Source organism: Dermacentor andersoni, chromosome 5 (assembly GCF_023375885.2).
Source record: "Dermacentor andersoni chromosome 5, qqDerAnde1_hic_scaffold, whole genome shotgun sequence".
In the NCBI taxonomy this organism is placed as follows: Eukaryota; Metazoa; Arthropoda; class Arachnida; order Ixodida; family Ixodidae; genus Dermacentor; species Dermacentor andersoni.
The window spans coordinates 63,301,645-63,326,203 of NC_092818.1; the positions used below are offsets into that span (position 1 = coordinate 63,301,645).

A 24,559-nucleotide genomic window follows, 5' to 3' on the forward strand; every position below is an offset into this window, starting at 1 on the left:
TGCCCACGCGGCATCATTCATCCAACGGTGACTATCTTCTTCTTACTACTTCGGTACAGCCGTAATGTGCGCGCGAGCCTCTACGTATTTTTCCGTTTTTTGATCGCCGAGCAAGCGCCGACAAGTCGCAGCGTAGTCTCCCACGCCTGATTTGCCCGAGAGCGTGGTGCCGTGCCGTGATATTCCGCGCCGCCGGGGCGCCGCGTTTTAAGCGCCCGGGGCCCCGCATTTGGCGTGGAGTGTAGCTCCGAGCTGATGGGCGTGTTCGGAAGCAGCAGCGGAGGAGGCGTTCGGCAGAAGATGGAGCGGCGAGAAATCAGAAAGGTGTTCACGGACCAGGCGTGCAGGGGCTCGGAGGAAACGAAGAGGGCAGGACCGCGTAGCTACTGCCCGTTCCGTTTCTATATATCAAGAGAGAGAGAGACAGGCAGTGAGAAGAAAGAAAAAAAAGTAGGGTTGTGAGAAAGAAAGGATAATAGAAGAACCGGCGAGGGGCTAGGGCTCCGCAGTAGGCGTGAGCAGTAGCGGCGGCAACGAGGGAAGAAAAAAAAATGAACTCGAAAGGAGAATGTAGTAAATCGGAGATGAGACGCGAGAGGCTGGGCGCGCCGATTGGATGACCGAGTGCAGCCGCCGACGGAGAGGAACACTTCGCCCGGCCGCGCCGCTCTCACGTGATCGCACTCACCCGCTCCCCCTCTCTTTACTTCCCTTTTGGTTCGCTTCCATTAAAATCTCATCAAGAAGCGACATCCAGAAAACGATGGGGAAAATGGACAAATCGCCAGAGGAAGCGGCAACAATCGCCTCGAGCTCTCCCGGCTTTCCTGCCTGCCTCGTCCTGTCCTACCGGCATTTATGTCCTTTTTCTTTTTGCTCTATTTCACTGGCTCGAAATTCTTTTCTCTCTGTCGGTGCGCGTCTCGCCTTCCTCTTTAACGCCTGCAAATCTCGCTGCGCTGTCTAGTGCGAGATGTACGTTTTGGCCGCGGGGCGAAAGGCGGCGAGGACGTTGGAAGGGGAGCGCATCTTACACTGTCGAAAATGTGATGTATCCGAACGTATACGTATTCTTGAAAAAAAGAAAAAGAGAATCGCAACCTTGGGATCAACTTCGTTAAATTTGCACCGTATGAAAAAAATGAGCCGCCAAAGAACAGAAGAAGCGCGCTGAGTGAAGCGGAGGCACCGAAATCGGAAGGCACTAGTCTAGCCTTAAGACTCGGCGGAGAAAATGTCGTCGAGGCGAGGAACTCGCCGCTGCTAGGCTGGATGGGTAGCGCCATAATGCTTTCCAAACGAGGATAGCACCTTCTTACTCTTGTTTAATAAAAGCAGCGTACTTGAGTAGAATTCTTTCTGAATTTATGCTCCGTGTCGTAACAAGACAGGAACTCAGTTGTTAACTGCAAAGTTAACAACTTTTAATAAGGCATTTCTGGAGCGCGAGGAAACTTTCTTACGGCTTCCATCTTCAACATTTGTGAAATACAGTGTGTCCTGACGAAATCAGCTCACAGTGAATGTGGCTCACAGAGAAAGAGAGAACGGATGTGTAGAAAAAGGCATGGAGGTTAACCAGAGGTTTGCTAACTGGCTGCCCTTCTTGGGGGTAAGTGCAATGGGACATAAACAGAAAAGCGAACGCATCACGAACAAACTAAACTGCGTACGCAATCCGGCAATGATGCAAAATGGAAGAAAGTAAACAGTGGAAACTTTGTACGCAGAGTTCACGTAGAAGAACCGTGTAGTCCTCCCTATTGTTTAAAAGATCCAGTCACGGCTCAAGTGAGTGTATTGAGGGGGACCTGTGGGAAATAGTATAAGGTTTGGTTAGGGAACATGATCGAATTAGCATTTTATAGAGCAGAGTGACATTCCCAATCATGTTCCCTTTGCTACGACATTCATAAGCAGCGTCCAACACCCGAGAATTGTTATAGATCAAACAGGCACATGTGATAAAAGCGAAAGGAAACTGGCAATGAACTCGCAGATGTGTCGAATTTAAACCACGGGGCCACGCAAACGCCTTGAAACCATGAGCGCTGCAGCCCAGCTATAATTTCGAATATGTGTTTTGGAAAGTGTTGCACCAATAACGGCGCCAGGTCTGTCACTGCTAAGCCGCTCGACAATCTCCGCTAAAGCTTTAGCATGGAATTTAGTTTAGCATGGAATTTAGCATGGAATTTAGTTTCACACCACGTTTGCGATAATTATTTAACCGGGGCCGAATTCTCCCTCACTATTGCTCAACAAGCTTCATTAGTGATCTTTGCCATTGACCGGACGCCTCCGTTAATAAAATATCTAGCATAAGGATTGGCAGGAATTTCCTTCAGGAACAATTGAAGCGTAAGTCCCTTAGGTAAACACGGGCCAAGTTTTCTCTGCGATTAATCCGATGTTCACATCATCCGGAACGACGCCACTGAAAATGTGTCGATTCCGCTGCAGTGGAACGGTGGTGCCAAATGTCACAGATGGTAAGTAAAAAAAAAAAATGAAACTGGCAAGTAAAGCTCGCAAGCGTGCTACTAAGCTAAACTTCATGTAATATGGTGGCTGGTTGAGAGATTTCAGCGCTGCTTAGCCCGTGGTTTAACATTAAGAGTGCTGTACAGCTGACGCCGTTATTGATGCAATACTCGGTATAATGAATTTCTGCCTTTTCATGTGAAATACTTTAACAGGTGTCAGAACGTGCATAACAATTCCGATGCTTAATTTATATGATTCAGGATGCATTCCTTAATGATCCTTCATATGGAAAGTTTAGGAAAGATGTTGGAATCACGCAATTGAAGCCGAGTGCGTAAATAAATCATATTTTAAAAGAAAAATGCCGTGACCGAGCATCAATTTACTGAATTTTTTGAACAAGCCTGGCTCACACGCGTTAGGGCAATATTAAGTGGAACTTTAGCATCTGTTAGCGCAGTTTGGGGATAGATATATTCTAAAGCTGGAGCTAGCCCCATAATTTATTCTCAACAGACATGATGTCAGTAGTGTGATGCTTGGGTTTTGCACTGGAATAAGTCTGACGAGCCTAATAACATGAAAAGGCTAATTAGTCAAATATTCTTAATTCGTTGATTTAAGATTAAGATCTGACCAGGCAAGTAACGTGGTCTCTTCGGGTAGGTATCATGAAGACACTGAGTTACGCTGTATGCCAAAGACCATTTCTTAAAAATTCGTTTGGAATAAAAAAAGAGTATGAAAAAGGCATTAAGCTGCGAATACATGCATTGTTGCTAATCTCTCCATCTCTTTTCTATATCCTGGCTCAAGCGACTTGGGTATAATACCATCGGTTTTTGGAGCTCCGTGCCCACCCTACAATTAATCACGTTGTTTATTCTTCCTGCCACTTCCTTCACGGGCAGAAAACTGTCGGTCTTCATCAACCTCTCTCTTGTTTTCACGCGTGCGGAGACAGGTTGCTAGACAAGGATCAACAACACGAATTCATAGCGACTGTCTTCCGGAATGCATAGCATACCGACCGTGCTGAACGCAATCAGCATTTCCGGTTTACACGTCAACACATTCACCGCGCTTCCCCGGAGAACCCTTTTTATCGCACGTCGAGCGACTCGCGCACCAAATGCACCTCGGGCACGACGCCGCGCGAGGGGGCGGTGTCGTTGCTTTCCCACACGCGTCGCCGTATGCACGTCCCGGCGCGACAAGGCCGAAATTAATGCGCCCCTGCCGCCGTCGCATCGAAGCCCCCGGCGCGGCCAAGAAAAATAGGCGTCACCCCGCGTCGTCCGCGGGGCGCCACCAAAAGTCCGCGACAACGTCGTCGCCGACTTCTCCGTGGCCTACATCGGCTGGCGGAGCCGCGGCTCGGGCCGTTTCCTAATGGCCTCCGCTCCACGCGGGCAATCCGTCTATGCCAGCGCCTCTTTAACCGCTCAAAACCGCTGCGCCCCTCGGCCGCGTTCGCAATCACGTAAAGAGCAAGACAGCGAGGGAGACGGCCCGCGCGCGTCACGCGCGAAGACACTATTTGCCTGTATCGGTGGGGCCCGTCGGACCCGGCTCGCAAACCCGTGACCTTCTCCTTGATCCTGCCCTTCCTTCCTAGTCCTTCTTCGCCGTTTCTCCCTCAAGGCAAGAAGAGGCTGTCCTTTTTAGAAAACGATAGCGGCGTTGCCGGCGAAATTTCATTTCTCTGAGTGCACGCACGCGCACGCATACGCGGACTAGCTGCGGGATTCGAGGGAACGCGCTGATACGTTCGTCCTTTTGAGGCAACGCGCCAGAGATCAGCCGACTTACGGAGCTCGGGATGTCTCTTGATTTCGGATACGACTCGTTTGCTTTCGTATTGCTCCTTCTGTTTTTTTCTTCTTTTCTTTATTTATTCATTTACTTATTTTATTTTTTGACGCTCTGCAGATTCTTTGAGATGCGAGATCAAGTGTACCGCGCTTTTGGGGGATGTGTTTGATGTCGCCTGCCTGCTGCATTAAGCGGCCTCCTTTCCTAACTTGTTCTTCTTGTTTGATCACTTGTTTTGCATCTTGCTTTCCATCTGGTGGCCTATCGTTTCCCCACTGAATAAGGGTTGATCCTTAACTAAAGTGCTTTATGCTGATCGCTGTACTTCTGTGGCTGGCGTTAAGGCACTCGGCATCTTCGCGCGGCTCTTTCTTTTGATATCTCTTGAATTGTCTTGATAGGGTCGACTTTTATGTATAGGTTTACCTACAATTTTATTTAATGGCGTTCTGCTTTACTGTCGTCACCATTCGCAGGAACGAAATATGAAGATGTTCTCCTGCTACGCGGTCAATCAGGCCCTTGGAGACACGGTCGTGGAAACTGCGGCCGTCAGCATTCTCTGTAAGTGGATTTACGCCATCGTGACAACTTGATCTTACCGTGGTTACAATAATTTTGAACGCGTTTGGCGGCAGACCTGTAATGTTTCTATAACAGACGCTTCATAAATCGAATGCATCTACGCTTTCCGAAATGGTGACAGCAAGGTACACTTAGTGTTTGCATTGGTTCTTGAGCCCCGTGCTACGAAGGCTCGTCTGTGTCATGCGGGCCTCCGACGTTTGCTCACGCAACAAAATTCTATGTTTGATAGCAAGTTAAATTTTGTGCTTGCCCTGGCTTGTGTCGCTTTGTTTAGAAACTCTTGTACCACTGAAGTCTAACGACTAAAAAAAAAAAAGCAAATAAAATAAAGAAAGAAGAAAAAAGAAGAGAACAAGTGGGAAAGAGGGGGGAGACGCAAGAGTAACGGAATAGATCAATTCAATTTTCGTAACAAAAGACAATATATCATAATTATGCAATAGGGCCCCCAGAACACAAACTGAGTTGTGGAAGGGGTCTCTGTATCATACCGTGTTTTGTAAAAGAATATTCGTCCCACAATATCGGCGAAGTGCGTGAATGCGTAGTCATGGTTAAAAGTTATGCAGCTTGTAGGAGTAATCACTCCTACAATATATAATTTCGGCACGCCTACATACGCACCGGGATTCAAAGATAGCAGCCTTCATTAGCCGAGTCGGTAGTAGACGGCGCCACAGTACCGCACCACAGCAAACAGATAGGCTTCTCCAAAGAAACGTTCCTTCTAGTCGTCCCAGTTTCACTGCGCGGAGTGCTGCAAGCGTGCCATGAAGACCCGTGCACCGGTCGCTTAGGCTTCGCCAGGACGTTAGCGCACATGCGCTAGACGTGTTACTGGCCACTGTTCTCGCCCGTTCAGCGATACGTGAGAAGCTGCCGTGATTGTGAGCGGTGCAAGGTTTCACCTTTGAAACGTGCTGGTCTTCTGCAACCCCTGAACCATCCTCCAACACCGTTTTAACAGGTTGGAATGGATCGTCTCGGTCCGTTCCCCACGTAGTCCACAGGCTCGCCGTAGCTGCTCTTCCCCAGCGCAAGTTTTGCGACGCGCACTTAAAGCGGGGATCGTTGAGCAAAAGTATGTGACGTAAGCGGTACCTTGGGCCAGAGACCTCTGAACAGCGCGTGTTATGCCCTTTCTGTCCCAGTTTTATGGGAAAAGTTATTTAGCTACTTGCCTTTCGGCAGCTTCCGTAGGACAACATCGACTACGTCGCTGATACGTGACGAACGTGCTTCTGATTGTGTTCATGCCCGCAGATGCTCCAGAGACCCCGCGAATTTTTGGGTACAAGGAAGGAACTGCTATTCAGGCGAAGTCGCTGCAGCACATCACCTGCGTGACGAACGGTGGGAATCCGCTGCCGACTGTCCGCTGGTTCAAAGGAACGCAAAGGGTGAGTTTCGCGTCTTATCGTGATTAGCTCGAGGCAGTGATAAAGCGATCGTTCGACTGATTGAAAAATTGTAAGCGGCCGCCTCTCGATGAAAATTTTCGTGGTTATACATTTTGATATCAGATTATTAGCAAGTTATCTGGGACCTCTTTTACGAGAATTAAAGTTTGACGTGAAGATGGGCAAATTTTTCAGCTTGAAATGGACGGAAGTAATCTGGCAATACAAATATGAGTAACGCTAAACGTGCGGAATTATGTGGCGGGATGGGAATCGATTCTTGTTCTACAGCCCAAAAGAAGCCCTAGAATACAAAATACTTAAGGAGATTTACAATAGCCACTCTTTGATTGAGTTTAGCGCGCTTTCTCTTCCTTTCTGCGAAGAATAATGTCCTGCATGTGTTCTTCTAAGGCTAACGTGGCTGTGTCCACAGCCTCTTGTCGCAATTGTTTCCTTCAGATAGCTCTAAAAGTAGATCATGATTTAACAAAAGAATGGTTAGAAGTTTAACCTGCCGTTCTTGTTCCATTTAAGAAACGCAGTTTGCTTAACGCGTTTAGCTCTTATTTCGTTTTTCCGTTTTCTCTGGCGATCCTAACCTAAGCGTAAGCAGATCCGGAAAGCGCGTTTTGCCACGATAAGAGAAATATTACGGGAAAGCGTACCCCAATTTTTGCGTTATTCTCAGTTATTATTTTTATCTTCCGCACTGCGCCTTCCGCTGGGCGTATTTGGTTTAATCCGCCGGGCATAGGAACTTGCACAGCTTTCCAAAACCGGCTTTCTGTCTCATATGCAGTAAAGAGCAGCTAAATTTACTTCGTTGCAATTCGTTCAGCAGCGCAGTCCGGAAGTATTAAAGGAAGCTCGCAGAATAAGCTGCCAGATGAGCCCTGCTCGGTTTTGGCCCTTACTGACGCTTATACCGCTAGTTGTAATTTTTAGTACGTATTCTTTTTTTCTGTTTCTCTTTCTTTGCAACGGCAAATATTATCCTAACGTCGTAACGGAAAGACGAGAGGCATGGACGAGGAAATATTGCGAGAATAGACGCATAGCGGCTCCGCTTCGTTAAACCAGATGGTCGCCAATCAGTTTACAAGCACGGCAGTTATCCAATAGCATTTGTATTTTACTTTTGCCTCTATCTACATCTGTTTTATGCATACGTAATGTGTAACGCACTTCCGCATTACGTAACTGTGCTTAGGTAATATTCTGCTCTTACGTCACAGAAAACACGAAGCTATAGGATAGGAAACTTCTACCAAGTGCTCCTAAGTACACATAGCTTTTTTTATCGAAACAATGTCTTCGTCGACAATAAACGAAGTATTACGCCGTGGCTAAGAATGAGCCGCGTTAAGCATACGGAAGGAAGTTTTTCGTTAAGAGCGATGAAACAAGAAATTACTTGTAATGACAGGAAGTTTATTTTTAGCACGGAATTTTTTGCCCGGTACTGAAATTTATCTTCCTCTAGCATTTAGTTTAAAGTGTTATGTCCGTGCTGTTTTTGGTGGATGACATTGCGCGCCCGTCAGACCTTACGCCGACAGCAAAAAGAAAGAAAAAGGAAAAGGCTTTGAATTGCTAAATTAATTTGAATTTGCAAGACTTTCTTCATCGGCAGGACATAAGCGCAGTCTTTCAAAGTTCCGGATGTGTCAGAAGGAGGAAATTTGACGACATTGTCCCTTGTGCACTCGTCGGTGGTGATAAAACCAGGACACACGCAATTTGAGTTCGCACAATTCTGTCCCCAGTTTCAGCGGGTGTACGCACGTGGCAGGACTTTTGTTTGGACGCGTTGGGTCATGGTCGAACGAATGCAAAAGCAGCGCGAAAGATACACAGGGACAGAGACACATAGTGCACAAGACAGGTGCTGCCTTGGACGCGTCTTGGTGCGCCCATCTTGTACAGTCAAGCACAACAGTTTACGGACTACGGGATCTCGGGAAAACGTTCAACTTCCGAGCAGCCTGTAACAGCAGTCACTAAAACCGAGCGTCGCGATGTTGTTCGCATATACTGGTATAGGTTGTAGATGCGAATACTAGGCTGCCTTGGGAGGCTGCGCAGATATTCAGCTTTTTCTCAGATCGCGCGTTCCGTAAAGTTTTGTGGTTGACTGCCCACTATGTGCCTCTGTCCCTCTGTTAGTCAGAGCGGCTTTCCTAACCGTACGCACCTAGCTCGCAGCTTATGTGGGGACACAAAAAAAAAACTAAAAAAGAACACTGAAGCGATCTTTTGTTATTGGAGGCGCTTTCCTTTCAGAATAGCTAGCAGTTAAAGGGAACAAGAGATGAGGATATTATATTTGTTTGGGTGGCACAGCAGTAGCTGCTTTTTTCCCCCTTTATTTCCCGAGCTTTTTTTTTATGGCTTTTGACACAAAGAAGGAAAAGAATGAACTTAATTTTAAGCGGCAAATGGCGAAAGATTTCTTTTCTCGCGTTCAAGTGCCTGACCCATTAATTATTAACACCTGTAAATTTTGGTCTTCTATGTTACCTCACGATGCTTCACCCACTTTATTCAAAATTGATAATGACGTCATCAGTGATCCGTCAGTAACATAAGGTGCTTTCGACCAGTATTTTCAGTTCGTGTTTATCCCCGATAACAACTCTATCCGTTCTCTCACCAATATAGTTTGTTGCGAAGCAATCAGTGACATTGACATAAGCAACGAATGTGTTAATAACCTTGTATGAAGCTTGTATACCAAGAAATTCATCGGTCCGGACGGGATACACAATGCATTCTTGATTCACTACTCCTTGTTGTCATCAAGATATCTGACAGTCATATTCAACAAGTCTTTAGAGTCTGCCACTTTTCCTTCTTTATGGGAGTTAGCTAAAGTGTTCCCTCTTTATAAAGCTGGTGATAAACAGTATTTGTGGAACTACTGACTGATTCTTTGACATCACAGCAACGCAAAATGTTGGAACATATAATTCATTACCAAATCGTGCTTTTTCTGCAATTACAGAACTTACTATCTAATATACAGTGTGTGTTTAGGCTCGGTTTTAGGAGGACAACGCAGTTAGTTGAGTTTACACATGGCATTTTGCTGAACCTTGATGTTGGCAACCAGATTTAGGCTATTTGTATAGATTTCGCGAGAGCATTTGACGCAGTATTACTTTCTAAACTCTTTGCTAAACTTGACACTGTACTAAGTAATGCTCAACTAGTTAACTGGATTTCAAGTTTCCTTTTACTTCGCTGCCAGTTCGGCTTTTACAGTTCAACCGGAGGTAACTCTCATTTATTGCCTATGGTTTGGGGTAGCTTTTACTAATGCGTACCTCATCGGAATGACCACAAATCCAGAATGTGAAATTTGCGTGTGCAAAGAGGCGATAGCGCACCTTCTGGGTGATTGTTGTCGTTACAATGCACAAAGAAACGTTCTCAGCACTACGCTAGACAAGACTGATAACCGTCCCCTTACGGAAGTCAGAATTCTTGGACCTTGGTACCAACTGACGTCGGCCCGAAGTGCTTTAAAAGCGCTAGTGTGCTTTTTAAAAGAAGCGGGACCTATTGAAGATCTAGAGAGAGTGTGAACTGATGCATTACGTTCTTTTTTTTTAATCTTCTCTTGGTTTCTTATCTTTTCTGCCCTTACCTCATCTCCATGTGCAGAGTAGCAAACCGGACACCTAATTTGCTTAGCGTCTCGGCCTTACATCCCTTGTTTTCCCTCTCCTCCCTCCGCCTCCTCGACCTACTCTACTGCTTTTCACCTGACATCCGAAGTGCCCAGGGGCTCCGTTCATGGGCCACTGCTTTTCTTAGTCTACATAAATGATTTGCCTGTCAACTTCTCTTCTAAACTTCGTCTTTATGCCGACGACTATGTACTTGTACTATACGAAGTGGTTAACTATTCTAATGATCATTACCGCCTCCAAGAGTCATTTGCTATATTTGTCATCGTATATTTCCCTCTGTTAACCCAATCGTGCAATAGCGCCTATTGCGCTGCAGTGTGTATAAATAAATAAATAAATAAATAAATAAATAAATAAATAAATAAATAAATAAATAAATAAATAACAAAAATGTCTAGCAGCAGTAGTGGAGGGAAGAAGAAATAAGTTCATAAAAGACGTTTGTTTCACCGCAGATTTTCCTTTCACAGATATAAAAGATAGACTGATTATATTATTATTATTGTTATTATTATTATTATTATTATTATTGTTATTATTATTATTATTGTTATTATTATAGAAATGATACGCGGAATTTATTTCTGTTACCTGTGCTGCATTTGAGTTGTCTTTCGTTTCTTAAAAGCTTGGTTCGGGCAGATGTGCATGAAACCGTAGCACAGAGCAACAATACGTCAGCAAGATGCGTGTTTCGTTCGTTTTCTAGCAACGTGAACGAGACGCAGGGAACGTGCGACACAAGTTGAGTCAAATGAGTCAGCTATTTCAATGCTGCTTTGAAACTGTGTCCAGGTGGAGTCTACTTCGAAGGCTAACGGAAATTCAGTGACCTCGGAAGTGGCGATCGTTGCGCAAGACTCGGACAACGGAGCGGAGTATCGTTGCGAGGCCTCCAACCCGGCAACGAAGAAAGCCCTGACAACGAGCATCAAGCTCACGGTTCATTGTAAGTGTCTTCGACGTACTACACTATACAGTCACTGCGGAAGCGCTTACCGCTACACCGACGCACATGAAGCGCTGTTTTTGTGAAGCTAACGCACTGTGTTTACTGTCACGCACAGTTCCACCCCCTGCTGTCACTATCAAGATAAAACCCCGAAAGCCGAGGTCCGGACAAAAGGTACGCATCGAGACTCGAGTCTCATTTTTTGTGAAAGAATGTGTGCATCGCTGATTTGGTATCGACGTACAAAACCACATCCTTGTCTGATGGGACTGCTGTGAAACTCGGGATAATTTCCCGAAGATAACAGATGTTTAACTTATTCGAATATTACCTGCCCGAAAAAGCGTCTCCCTGGCGGACGTGAGAGTACTTTGTTTCTCTGTATCTACATTTCTTCGAAACATCATGTTCCTAAAGTGAGTTGGCTGGATGACTTCCTTTTTCATTTAGTGCAAACGTCCATTTCTCGAAGGCAATACATACGAAAGGGCAAATGAAGAAATACAAGAATTCTAATTGTCATAATCAAAAATCATAAAGCGTATTCAAGAAAAAAAAAAAAAGAAAGCACGAACAAGAGACAGATAATTAATTTCATAGTGCGCAGCAAGCCTAAGCATAAGCAAAACAAGCGCATTTATGGAAGAGATTGAGATTGAACCGGATAATGAATATTTATGAGGGCAGTCATGGATTAAGCTACCATTTGTTTACTGCCTCACAGAGGTTATCACTAAAGCGAGTGCGATCACTCTTGTAAGGAATTTCTTCGGGCAAGCTAGTAAATTCATTTGTTCCCCATATGACAAAAGAATAGTGCGGAGTATCACTGGGCGAGTATTAGAAGGCATTAAACGCTTTCTTGGTGCGCCTTCTCTGGACAGCTCACGCTGACCTGTGAGACTGGCTCCAGCAACCCGGCCTCCGTGATCAGTTGGTGGAAGGACGGCCTGCAGCTCTCCGGAGCGACCGAGGAGCCGCCTGTTGACGCGCCGTTCGGAGGCAAGGCCTCCAAGAGCGTCTTGGTGGTGAACGTCACCGCCGACGACAACGAGGCCAACTACATGTGCCAGGCCACCAACAAGGCGCTGCAGCTGAGCGTGCACGACTCGGTGTTCCTCGACGTCACCTGTAAGTGGGCTTGTCCGCAACGGACGTTTATGAAAGCTTCTTTTCGGGAAGCCAGCTTATATCGACACACATCTCATACAACCCCACGCCATTCGTTCCCAATTAGAGTCCCGACAATAAAAGAAATAAATGACTCTGATCCTGCCTTTGCCAAGCAACCAAAATGTTAATATCTTTGAGGGCGTAACGTTCAGCACATAGGCCGCTAATAAAATGTTTTTCCATTCATTCATTCATTCATTCATTCATTCATTCATTCATTCATTCATTCATTCATTCATTCATTCATTCATCTTCCAGGCCTGAAAGCATTACAGAAAAGAGTGGTTCAAGGTAACAAGAACACAGACGTCGCTATGAGGTTATATATATATATATATATATATTCCTTTTTTGTATCCGCGGTGGTGGTCAGCGGCTGTGGCGTTCCTCACGCGGAGCACGAGGTCGCGGGCTCGGTTCCCAGCCATGTAGCCTCGTTGCCACAGCCATTCAACCAAGTCGCCCAACAGCATGACCTACTGCTTCTGTCTTCGTTCTGCCTTGTTCTTTTTCTTCCTTGTTACGTCCCACCAATCCAAACCTGTTGTTACGCTTTAACCGCATCACCAAACCGATGCAGTTTGTAAACAAAAGTGACACATATCTGGAGATACTTCGACCTTCTAACGTCTATCCTCAACCTAGCTTCATTGAAACCGCAAGAATGAAACAGAATAACTTACCACAGTCAATATGACTTCAGGAGAGCATCAACACGCGCGGTTCTTTCTCCATCTTTCTATTTAAAGGCCCTTTCAATTTTTTTTCTAAACTTGTGCCCGCGTGCGGCTTCACTCGGCACTACTTCATTGCGAGGTGGGACGAGAGACCTTCTTCAGCAGCAAATAGCGAAGCTCGAACATATTACGTCGAGAGCACGGGAGGGAAATGGTGGTGTCGGCAATGGCAACGCGTCGGCGTTCATTGAACCAGAACAACGAGATTTGTTCTCGACTCCCTGGTTCGCAAACTCCGGCATCGCTTTCGTCTTTCCATTCCAAGTCGGAACCAAGGCTTCCCCTCACGGCTTCCCATATACGCCCATATTGTGAAGGGGCTGCGCCCACCCTCAAAGGCGTTCGAGCCGGGCTGTTTGTTCTCCTCCTGAAAAAGTCTCCAGAGCAGCGCCGCAGTGCTTCAACGCACAAAGGGGAAGAATGCATTACGCGCCAACGGGGCTGGCTCCGGGCTTGAAAGCTGAAAAGAATGCCCGCGCACGTTTGTTCAGGAAGCAGGCGTGCAGCACTAACCAACCCGCATGCTGATGTGCATTTGCCAATCTCGTGCCCGCTTCGCGTGGTGCCGCGAAAGGAAACTTTTTTTCTAGCGAACAAATAAACGAACGAACTGCAAACAGCAGCAATTACGGAGGGTTTGGGTTTTGGGGGCCCTGTCGACGATAAAGCGAAACGCCGGAGCAGACGGCGAGCGAAATAAATGCGCGGGAGGGAAACAGACGTCGAGCCAGGCTCCCGGGAAAGAGTATGGCGCAACTGCACCTCCGCTTGCTGCTGGCGTTAGCCTCACTTAGCGCGCCACTCGGCGGTCAAGACGAATGCGCCCTCTGGCGAGCGGGAAGCGGCTACGCATTTCCGTACGGCACTTGCCTTCGAAACAACAGTCGGATGAAAAGTAGACGCTTCTGTGTTTGTTTCGACGCCGTTTCGGCGCTTGCCTTTTTTGCTCGTCACGTTGGGATGGCTCGCGGCCTGCGGGACGTATCCAAGTTCTGGCTGTTAGCGGCGATGGTCATTCTTAGCGAGACGCCACGCGCGAGTGAGAGCCTCCCGCCCCCTTCCCCCCCTCCTGCGTTACCTCGAAATAGCTTCACGAGTCTCTCCTCCCTGGCACTTCCCTGGCCTTCGTACTTGTGCTATGAAACTTCGCTAAAAGGGCCGCGCTAAGGGGAAGTGTCCGCGGCAGGGACGGCGTTGCACTAACGTCAACGCTCGTTCTCCCTAGCACCCGTGGAATGCTGGGACGAGATCGCGTGTTCATTTTATGCGTGTCGCGCTTCTTTAGTTCGCATTCCCTTCTTTTTTTTTATAACTCTGTTGCAGTGTCAGTGTCAGGGATTTATCTATCGCAGGGGGGAAGTGCACTGCATTTGCGCGCCCCGTTCTCGGTGGGAAGCGGATGCCGTTGACAACGGCCGACGCGCGGTGTTTCGAGTAGCTCGTTTTGTTATCGTTAGTTCGCAGCATTCACTCGTCGGACGTGCGCAGGAAAACAGGGCGACGGATACGCGGAAAGTGCCGGATCGAGCCGTTTCCCGCATTTGCATAGTACGCGAAATGAAATAATATGAAACAAATTAGGCCATACGACAAGGCCAATCTTTATGGAAGGGCAGTGTTGACACTTCTGCACCGCGGAGCGTTCTGCCTACTGGAAACGGTGGCTCGAGTGCCGTTTCCGTAACACTCGTGTGTTCTTTCGTTGCGGCATCTGATCCGCATTGTGGTGTTCTGAAGTGTGAGTCCTAGGTTTTAGAACGACGGCTGCGGAACCAGTTTGCCCGAAAATGACGTTTACCATTGCAGAAGTAGATCTCTGCTTGGCGTTTCCTTGGCCGATTGTTGAAGTGTGAGTGAACCTCTTCAAAACACTTCCATTCTGTGTAATGTAATAACACTTTACATCGAAGTTTTGGTGTTCGAATGCAGTTTGCGATAGCGTAGGTCGCTTAGGCAGCATTAAATTCTCGTACGCTATTTCTAGCTGTTCTTCAATTGCTCTACGAAAGTGTTTAAGTCATTTAGCTCCATTTCACTATGTATACATCGCGGTAAGTACCGAATACCCTTTGTAAAACGGCAGTTTATGTATGCACAATGAGAGAGTACTGCTGGATTTTATTCTTACGCTACAGACTTAACTGCAGGAGGTGCGGTCATTTCGCAATCGCAAATACACCGGTTTCTCGCGTGCAAGGTTTCGTTAGTTCTGCAAGAAAAAGCTAATGACGAGGAAAAAGAGACAGAAAGAAGACAAAAACAAATTAGAATAGAAAAGAAAATAAAAAGTTCGGCAGCTTGTTACACTCCTGTAACACGTGAAGGCGAAGGCGTGCTGGGTGCCATTTGACACTGTCGCGTTGCTGCTTTCGCACTTCAGCTTCTTGGACTCGTTTTGGACGCTTACCCGCGGCTTGAACGCTTATATAGCGGGGTCAGACTCGCGCCAACGACGTTTTTCTTTGAATTTACGCTGCATCCTCTCAGCAGGCGACTGGAACGTATGCTGTTATGCGTGTTGTATGAGCGATTTCAATAAATGCACGCACTGTTCGCTTCACTTTGCTGAGCGCTTGTAGCCTCTGCATTACGAGAGGGATAAGCCATTGCTGCTGCTGATGATAGTTTTTGTACCGTTGGACCGGACGACGTGTTTTTTTTTAGAGGTCTTCGAGGGTGTGAGCCACTTAAGTCTTTTGCCTTAAAAAAAAAAAAAAAAAATGTCTTCCGTTAGGTACAGCGTGTTCCGAGACAATATAATACGTGCCTTAGGGAAAATTTTCTGTCTTATAATTATTTTTTTTGTGCGGTGCTGTTCGTAAGTTCACTCGGTGATTTGCACCTTCCTCATCCTTGTGCTTCCTCCTCCGTCCCCGCCCTTCTCACGCAGACAAGCCCGAGTTCTCGATCGGTCCGCTGGAGCGCTTCGACATCGTCGAAGGCCGCTCGCTGGTCATCAACCTGACGGCGCAGGCGAACCCGCGGCCGGTCAGCTACACGTGGAAGAAAGGCGACCGCCGGCTGCCCGCGGCTCGCAGCTCCGAGCGGTCGTCGAGCCGCTCCGCCTCCTCTCCCTCGGCGCGTGTGTCCGCCAGCGGACCGCTGCTTAACCTAACGGGCGTGGAGCGCAGCGACGGGGGCGTCTACGAGTGCGAAGCCACAAACAGCGAAGGGTCGACGAAGGCGTCCATCCTCATCAACGTCCAGTGTGAGTGGCCCTCGTCACGTCGCAGGCGCGGGGTGCTGGCAGTAGCGGGTCAGGCGTTACTACGGCGTTCGATTTCGTCCTGAGCTCTTGATTCTATCTTGCCCTAGCACAACTTGTAGACGGGAACAACAACAACAACAACAACAACAACAACAACAGGCAGAGAGCAACCGCGAACGCAAGCGTAAATACTAATCAATATGTAATAGTGATCACAAAACGTGCTCGTCCATCTGGAAGAGCGAGAAGCTTATAAAGCACATGATATCCCAAAATAGAATTTTTCTTGTGTCCAGTCAGTCTTACGTTTAGGGGTATGGTAGCAGGAAAACAGAAAAAGACAGACAGACAAGGTGCTTGGAAGTATTTCGCGCTAATATATCCCTAGTTGGGATGGGAGGCCGACTATAGGCCAAACATCAGTCAGGTTTAGCAGATGATACACAATAAAGGGTCGTCAACCAGTCCATCTTTTCATTCTTCCCAGACTTACGCACCGAAAGCACTGTAACTCAGCTTAATTTTTTTCTTCGTGAAGTGGCTGAGCTGCGTTTCAATTCCGTTGCCCTGAATAAGGCTGGCCAAGTTTTAAGTTTCGGACGCAATCAGTACCTGACTAATTCGCGAACAACGAGGCAGTGCTTGGTTCAGAAACGAAGTAAGGCTCTGTGTTCGTCGTCCAATTAGCAAGCTTTATTACATAGGCTCAGAAAAAAGAAATCTACGCAGGAGCGGCATCAGACATGGACAATTCGCCAGGGGCTTCACTTTATCTTTTCTACGGGGGCAATCGATGTCCAGGGAAAGAAGCATTTAATTTCGTAAGTTGTACAGAGTTGCAACTGGGTTTACTAAATTGCCGCATAATACGCTTGCCACATCGAGTTGTATGTGGCAACATTATGTAGGCTAACGCTTTGCAACACTTACGCTGGTGATACACTGAAGAGGTATAAATTGCGAATTTACACCGAGTTTATTCTTATTACTCCTATTTTTTATACTTATTGGCTTAGTCCACACTGAAGTTGTTGAAGCTTCTGTATTGCTTTCATGTCTGTTTCTGATGTGAGACACATTTTTTTATAACACATTTCTTTAAAAGGGATGGTGGTTGTAGTTAGTTGCCTCCGGTGACTCCGTAGGAAGACAATAAATGTTGCGCAGGAAAGAGAATACGAGCATGCACGCACATGGTTTTTTCAGCGGACAAATATACCAGCACAGAAGCATCATAAAGTCCACAAACGCACTCAAAGGCAAAAGGGGAGCGCCTTACTACAAAATACACGCTAACACTAATAATCAGCACACGTTGTGTAATACTCATAATAATCGTCTTGTAAACATCACAAGGAAGTCAAGAATTCAATTTGGTGCCTTGCAAGTTTAGGATCAAAACACAAATGTTGGACGAAATGAAAATATTTCGAACAAATGAAAAAAATAGAGATAAAGAAAGAATTGACACGCCAAGCAAGAACAGCAACCGGCACTGCACAACTTTTAGTTGTTTAATTATTGTTTCTCGCATAGGTAAATTTGGAAGTGTGGTCACCGAGCGCGTTTCTATGCGAGATTTATTTATTTAGTTATTTGCCTAGTTTCTTTCTCATAATTTTGGAGACGTTGCCAAAACATATGTCGACGGCGTCTGCAAAATGTTAAATTGTTCCGTCAGTGAACGGATAATTTCAGGAAAACAGATCATTACAAAATTAAAAAAATTGTATTCCACACGCTGAACTTTGATTCCTCAAGACAGTGTGGCAGCTGTACAGTGTAGTGTTTTACTTCAGAACGTTACAGTGTTGGCTCTATCTTCAATAGCAAACTGTGTGAACAATGCTGCATAACCAAATAAAGTTTACGCGAAAGAATCTTCACGCCTTCTTGTATGACACTATTGAGACCCTCATGATCGAGTGAGTTGCTTGCTCGCGTCCCTCATTCGACCCTTGAGCGTTGCCTTTTATGGTCGTGCAGACGGCGCAGTGATCAAGGCTGTCACCGAGACCGTGATCATCGACGCCGGCTCCAACGCCCAGCTCGAGTGCGACGTGGACGCGAAGCCATTCAACGACGACACAGTGTCCTGGCGCCGGCCGGGCTTCGACATGAGCCGCACGCGTCAGATGATCAAGGATGACATGCGATCCATCTTCACTGTGTACAACGTGTCGCGCGAAGATTCGGGCCCGTTTGACTGCGTCGCCCACAACGGCATCGGCGAAGAGGCCGTCATGACCGCCAACCTCATCGTCAAATGTGAGCTCGCTTGTCTTCTTTCCCCTCTGCCCCTACTCTCCGGCTCTCTCTCTCTTTTTTAATCACATCACGTTCTTGCTTTCGTGCAATTGAAGTCTTCGTCGTCGACACGCCTACTCGACTTTTCGGGTTTCGAATTGCTCCTCCGTATTGGTTGGCAACTCGAAAGCAACTTTGGCAACGAACCAAACCATTATGCATATCACGAATGCAAGCTGTACGCGACAAATACTCACACCGATGGCTGGCAAAAAATTTTCTATTTACGGCACAGTTTGCATGCGTTCCTTGCTAAGCTAACGCCACGAGGAGGTACTACCAAAGCACGATGGAACTAAATCAAACGCCAAAAATTTAAATCAAGAGAGCAGTGTCTTATGCCTGTGTCGCACGTACAGTTCTGATAGCGATCGGGGTAGATCTGGATCGAGCTGGATCCAGATCAGGTGCTTCTATACGGTCATTTGTGATCGCGATCCTGCGGGATCCTGTGGAATATTTTGCTAAACTGAATGTGTATACCCAATATATTGTGCAGTTCTGAGATTTGCAGACCATCAGCGGAGAATAATTACTGGATTCAGATCGTTGGACCGCGTAGCAGCGATAATTGTTGATCTCGATCAAGAAATCAGATCCGGATCGGCTCCGATCGCGATCAGAAGTGTACGTGTGACACCGGCATTACGATAATTGGAAGGGCTGTGTACTTATGTTCGAAACTATATTCGGAATGTCAGAGAACGCGATGTTATAGAAGAAAATTTGCAGAGCACAATACACGCCTACCGTGCGCAAACAAGGGAAGAAACTATATAGCAATTTTTTTTTAACACGTCGCTGCTGTATCCGTCTAGAGATAAATAAAGAATACAGTTTCTCTGGCCGAAGACTTGAGCTTTAAGGATAATACAAAAAGCGTTAATGATATTGCGGTTGGTAGAAATAGAAAGAGAAGAAAGGGGAAAGGCAGGGAGCTTAACGAGAGGGGAAGATCCCGTTTGCTTCCCTACGCTGGAGAGAGAGGGTGGTAAAGTGATAGGAAATTAGAAAGAGAGAAAGAAAGTGATCACAGCTACACAATCACAGTCGGTCACTGTCACCGCGTACTTTCACCGCACAGCACAGTGGCACTTATAGCACTGTAAACATCAGCTCAGGCTACAGCCGCTTGTCCAAGTCTGCCGTCCTTAAAAACTGTAACAGTGCCCTCGTCGCACTCCGCTGCAATGGCTCGTGATGTCGGCATTCTGAATTAATTGCATCTGTTAAAAGTCTGGGGTCAAAGCACGCAATCGCGATTGCGAGCGATCGTCTCTGTAAATTGTGGCGAGGACAGTAACATAAAACGTGCGGAGATAACTAACGCCCCCGGGGTATTGGTGGTAACCCTCATTTTCGAGCAGGTTACGTCGCCTGAATATGCATCAGTCTTCAGTGCAATAAGTTTCTGTCACGCTCGATTGTTTGCGAATGCGAACCACGCGTTTTAAGGGTCTATAATGGGCTGAGAATAAAGGGTAAAATTAACGAACCTGATTCCACCAGCCACCATGTCGTTCCATGTCGCGTACCATGTCGTTTCGTTTCACCATGCCCATTCATGCTTCCATGATAGTATAGGAAGCCCGTACGCTGTTTCCAACTTCCGTGGCCGCCGCTCTCTCCGCAGTCCGGCCCGAGATCGACCAGAGTCCTCCGCAGCTGAAGGCAGCGGGCAAAGAAGGTGGCACGGCCGAGCTGGTGTGCCGCGCCCAGGCAGCGCCGAACGCCACGTTCTCGTGGTCTCGCGAGGGCGTCGTCATCACCGCTTCGTCTCCGCAACCGGACAAGTACGACGTGTCCGTGCGCCAGGTGGACCTGCTGACCTTCGAGAGCACGCTTCACGTGAAGCTCATCCGGTCCTCCGACTACGGTCACTACGAGTGCGTGGCCCGGAACGAGCTGGGCTTCGACAGCGCCAAGGTTCACCTGGACACGCTCAGTGAGTGGCTTTCGCGTAGTCGTCGCCACCACCTTGCGTTCCTTGCCCACCGCTGGAGACGAAAGCATCTTCCATTGATCTGAACTTTCGTCGGTCCTGCGTTGACCCCGAACAGGAGAAACGGCTATGAAATGTCCATTCCTGCAATCCTCCGTAATATATTTATACCTTCCAAATTTATGATCGCATCGTACCACTGAATTCCATTTTTCTCCCGTGGTACCTGTTTGATTACCCTGACAAACCACTGATTATGTACCCTACGCACTGCATGGCCTGTGGGGTATACTGTTCCTTTTTCTTAATATCTAATTATATATCTGCTACGTCACTTTACTCTGTAATCCATATTTTAGCCTTTTTCTGGCTCTTAACAGCTACGATTTTTTGTATCATGGCTCGTTACGTGGTCCGTAGCTTATTCTATAACAATCCGCGTCATTACGTGGTTCCCTGTACTAGGAGACACTACTAGTTCTTCAGTAGCGGCGTGTGAACCTCCACGTGTTGAAACTTTGTTTCACTTTTTTCACTTTTTTTACTGTTGGTCTTGGCAAAGAATCTGATATTTAATGAATGTATTTGACATTTAACGAATGTACACAGTGTTCTCCATCTCGGGTGTGGTGAGGAAGGCGGAGACGCAACTTTTCCCTTCATGTCTAGCAAAGACAGGATCTGAGAGGAATATTGGGAACACTGGGCAAGAAACAGCTCTCTCCTATTCGAGCTTTACTGGATCGTGCCTTGCTTCAGGTATTGAAAAAAGAAGGAAGCTATTGCTGTAAAAAGAGCTTAGTTTGGCGAGGCCATTATTTTTAGCATGCTAAAAGTAATAGCACAGTGCGATCCACTCCTAGAGGGAGCATCCAGCTCTTAATAGATTCACTACAACGGAAGCATTTCTGCTTGATTGAGAGTAAGAAATGGCTTATAGTACGTATCAGGCTGACATACATGAATTAAAGAGTAGCTTCGCATGTCTGCATGCAGCAATTTAGCTGTTTTGGTGGCGAAATAATAAATGGGAGCTCTCTTTAACAGTGGACCATACAGTTTGCTTATTTGTAGGCTTGGTTATTTACGATCTTTTTGTAGTTTGTGATGCATTACTGCAGATATAGGATTCACTTTTGTTTTGTGAAAAACTGAAATGGACTTGCCGAAAGCGTGTTGCTTCCAACATCGTCATTAACAACCAGCGTTATATTTTGACCTAACCTACCTAGCAGCTGTTTTGCGCGTTAGATGCTTGCGCTATTCACTACCGAGCTTTCCTATTGAATTGTGGCGCGACAGCTTTAAGGTAAGCTCGCACTTAAGGCTGTTATTCAGTTACCACTAATTATCATACCGTATACTGTGCGTTTCAGGCTGCTTGAACAAATTTTTTTTATTAGGGCTCATCGCAGGCTAACATGATTAGTGGCATGTCGTTTGCAGTCGCCTTGTGTTCAGAAAATCAGTGTAGCGTGGTCAGCCAATTACTTTCGGCAATACCAATAATAAGATATTGGTTTCAAGGAGTGAGGTACATTTAAAAGAGCGGTAGGGCGTGCTGGAAAGCGCAGGATGAAGAAACGCCGAACATGATGTTAATTTTTACGTGGTTCTTTTCCTAGCTCTCAATACGGAAGAAAACAATAATGAGCAACGCCCGAAGCCAACGCTTTGACAGTGCTACTGGACCTCGCTCTCGTCAAAACGCCGAGTGCGGGGTGAATCATCACTTTTTTTTTCCTGCCACTGTTGATGCAATAGATACCATTTGCATCCGCGATGTGGCAGCAGTTCATTCATGACCCCAGAGAACTACCGGTCAGCCATTTTCGAGAGTGCAGTTAGCCAAGAAAAAAGAAGTATTTTGCCGCATAGTATACTGTGGGCACACATTCTTGATGTTTTCAGATATAAAGGACGTGCGCCGTACGTCGAGCTCATGCACACGGGCTTTTTCGTTGTACTTAACAACATAACTCACTTGTCAAAGACTCCAAATCTCCAGCAAAACTTGTGCTAGCTGGAGGGTCCTGTAAGCTATTGTAACTTGCGTTGCTTCTGATGGTTTAACCGACAGATTTCTGGGAACTCTGTAAGCATGAAAGGGTCTATACGACGCGTGATGTAGTCCCCGTCTTTCCGCCAGGTGCGCCAGACCCGCCGCTGCAGCTGAAGGTGACCAATGCCACCTACAACAGCCTGACGCTGGTGTGGCGGCCGGGCTTCGACGGTGGTCTTCCGCAGTCCTTCCGCATCCGGTACCGGCAGGCGGCGTCGAGCGAAGGCTACCACTACCAGGACGTGCTGCTGTCCAACGTCACCAGCTACACCGTGGGCTCACTCCGGCCGGACACCGAGTACTCGCTGGGCATCATGTCCTTCAACGCCTACGGAGAGGGGAAGTACCTCGAGGACATCGTCAAGGGAAAGACCACGGGTGAGCCTTCTGTTTTGGTAACGGTGGGGCCTGCCATCCCCAAAAAACTGCCAAAGGGATTTGTGAGGGACGTCGGTCGGAAAGATTCCGGATTAATTACGACCTCCTGGATTTCTTTAACGTGCACAGAAATCTAAATATACGAGCGTGTTTTTTTTTTGTTTTCTTTTTCTTTGCAATTGGGCCCCATCGCAGTGCTGCCGTCGTGACTGAGATTCGAACGCACGACCTCGTGTTCAGGAGCGGAATGCCACAGCCACTGAGACACCGCGGCGAGCCGCCGCACGTTCGATACGTGACGACGCTCCAAATCGCGCTTATAGCGGGCGCAGCTGTCGGGTAGGGAAAAAATATACGCGTTCAAAATTCTACATCATAAGTTGGGTTAAGCCATAATATCGGATTATTTACTACGGGAGTTATATAAACCCTCATGTTTATACGGTTACCTGATGTAACTTATTGTAACAATGGTACCTTTGAGTTTGTGGTCAAAGAAGAAGGGCATTGTTCACATTTGATTATTAAACCAGAGTTTCGGGAACGAGCTCCGTTTGTCACGAAACGCTGGTTACGGCGGTTTTTTTCCCTGTCCAGGTGCAGTGCTTTCAGTTGACCGGCACAATCGTAATTAAAATTTTACCTCGAGGCTAGGCGGAACAATAGGGTAGCGAAATGTTATATTTTATGAATAACCAGTGCAAAGAGTATTTATAGTTCTATTTGCCGCAGTAGGCCGCAGTATGAAGCACCCGTTGTGGTTCGAAGCCCGTCCAGCGCGAAGATTTACGGACTCAATCACGAGCAGTATTGAATCTGTTCCATGATATTGAAAACATGCCGCCTGGGCTGAATTTTGTTATGCTGAAAGTTATTCCGTGACTTTCCTTGTCATCCGTAGCCTTCGCATGTTGAAGAAGACGACTTCTGTTATTCTTTTTTTATAGGAAATTAGGGACCCGTAGATGTTGGCTCGTCAGATGCTGTAGGACAATAAATATTTTATAATACCTCGAACTTTTCAAACCGGAATGAAAATTACTTATGCACACGAGCAGCAGCAAATGTCGAGTTACTTAGTTAAAAAAGAAATATGTTTTTATTAAAGCAAGTGCGGTTGTTTTGATGGCGTTCGCGCAAAGCAACAAGCACTTTTACCGAGCTGATTTGTTCGGGTCCTGTATTTAATGACACCTTGAATGAAATCGTAAAGTGGTCTAGCTCTACAATATCCGGTAAGCATGTTCGCCTTTTTATCTTCGCGTGACCCAAATCCGCTAGCACTTTCGCCTATTTAATTGGCGTGCCTAGAAGATACAAATGCGGAAGTAATAATTTACTTTCACTCTTTCAGATGACGCTCCACCTGCGCTTACCCAAGAAATCCCGCCGCCGGCGAAGATCGACATTCCCAAGATAATCATCACCAGCGTCTCCGTCGTGGGGACTTCGCTATTGTTTCTCAACATCATCCTAGTCATTTGCTTCGTTCGCAAAAGGAGGAAGAAGCGTCTGGAGGAAGGTAGGCACGTCCTTTCTGATTCCCACATGCTTTCTTCTTTGCTCGTGCATTCTGTTTGCTTCATATTTCTTCATCTTCAGTCACTCTGCTCCCTGCAATGATTGCTGCTTTGCTTTCCACGAGGACGACCCAGTTTTTTTTAATGCAGGACTATTTGTTTTCGTATTCGCCTCAGAAAAAAAAAGAAACTCATTCAGTGTCCTTCCGCTCCTTTCCTTTTGTTTTTCCCCAATCGTCTGCTCTTCTGGATAATCATTTCGTGTTTCGCAAAGCTCCACGAAGACTAAGTC

At 46.7% G+C, this 24,559-nt stretch overlaps 1 protein-coding gene across 2 annotated transcripts in view; it reads left to right on the forward strand.

The window, feature by feature from the left end:
* LOC126530719 (nephrin-like) overlaps positions 1–24,559 on the forward strand; it is a 323,184-nt gene that overhangs the window by 287,293 nt on the left and 11,332 nt on the right. For both annotated transcript variants that reach the window (XM_050177998.2, XM_050177999.2), the window contains exons 9-18: positions 4,779–4,866; positions 6,154–6,290; positions 10,784–10,937; positions 11,056–11,114; positions 11,825–12,071; positions 15,741–16,058; positions 18,045–18,326; positions 19,999–20,310; positions 22,457–22,747; positions 24,102–24,269. In XM_050177998.2, the coding sequence (XP_050033955.1) occupies positions 4,779–4,866; positions 6,154–6,290; positions 10,784–10,937; positions 11,056–11,114; positions 11,825–12,071; positions 15,741–16,058; positions 18,045–18,326; positions 19,999–20,310; positions 22,457–22,747; positions 24,102–24,269 (2,056 nt within the window). The remainder of the gene's footprint in view (positions 1–4,778; positions 4,867–6,153; positions 6,291–10,783; positions 10,938–11,055; positions 11,115–11,824; positions 12,072–15,740; positions 16,059–18,044; positions 18,327–19,998; positions 20,311–22,456; positions 22,748–24,101; positions 24,270–24,559) is intronic.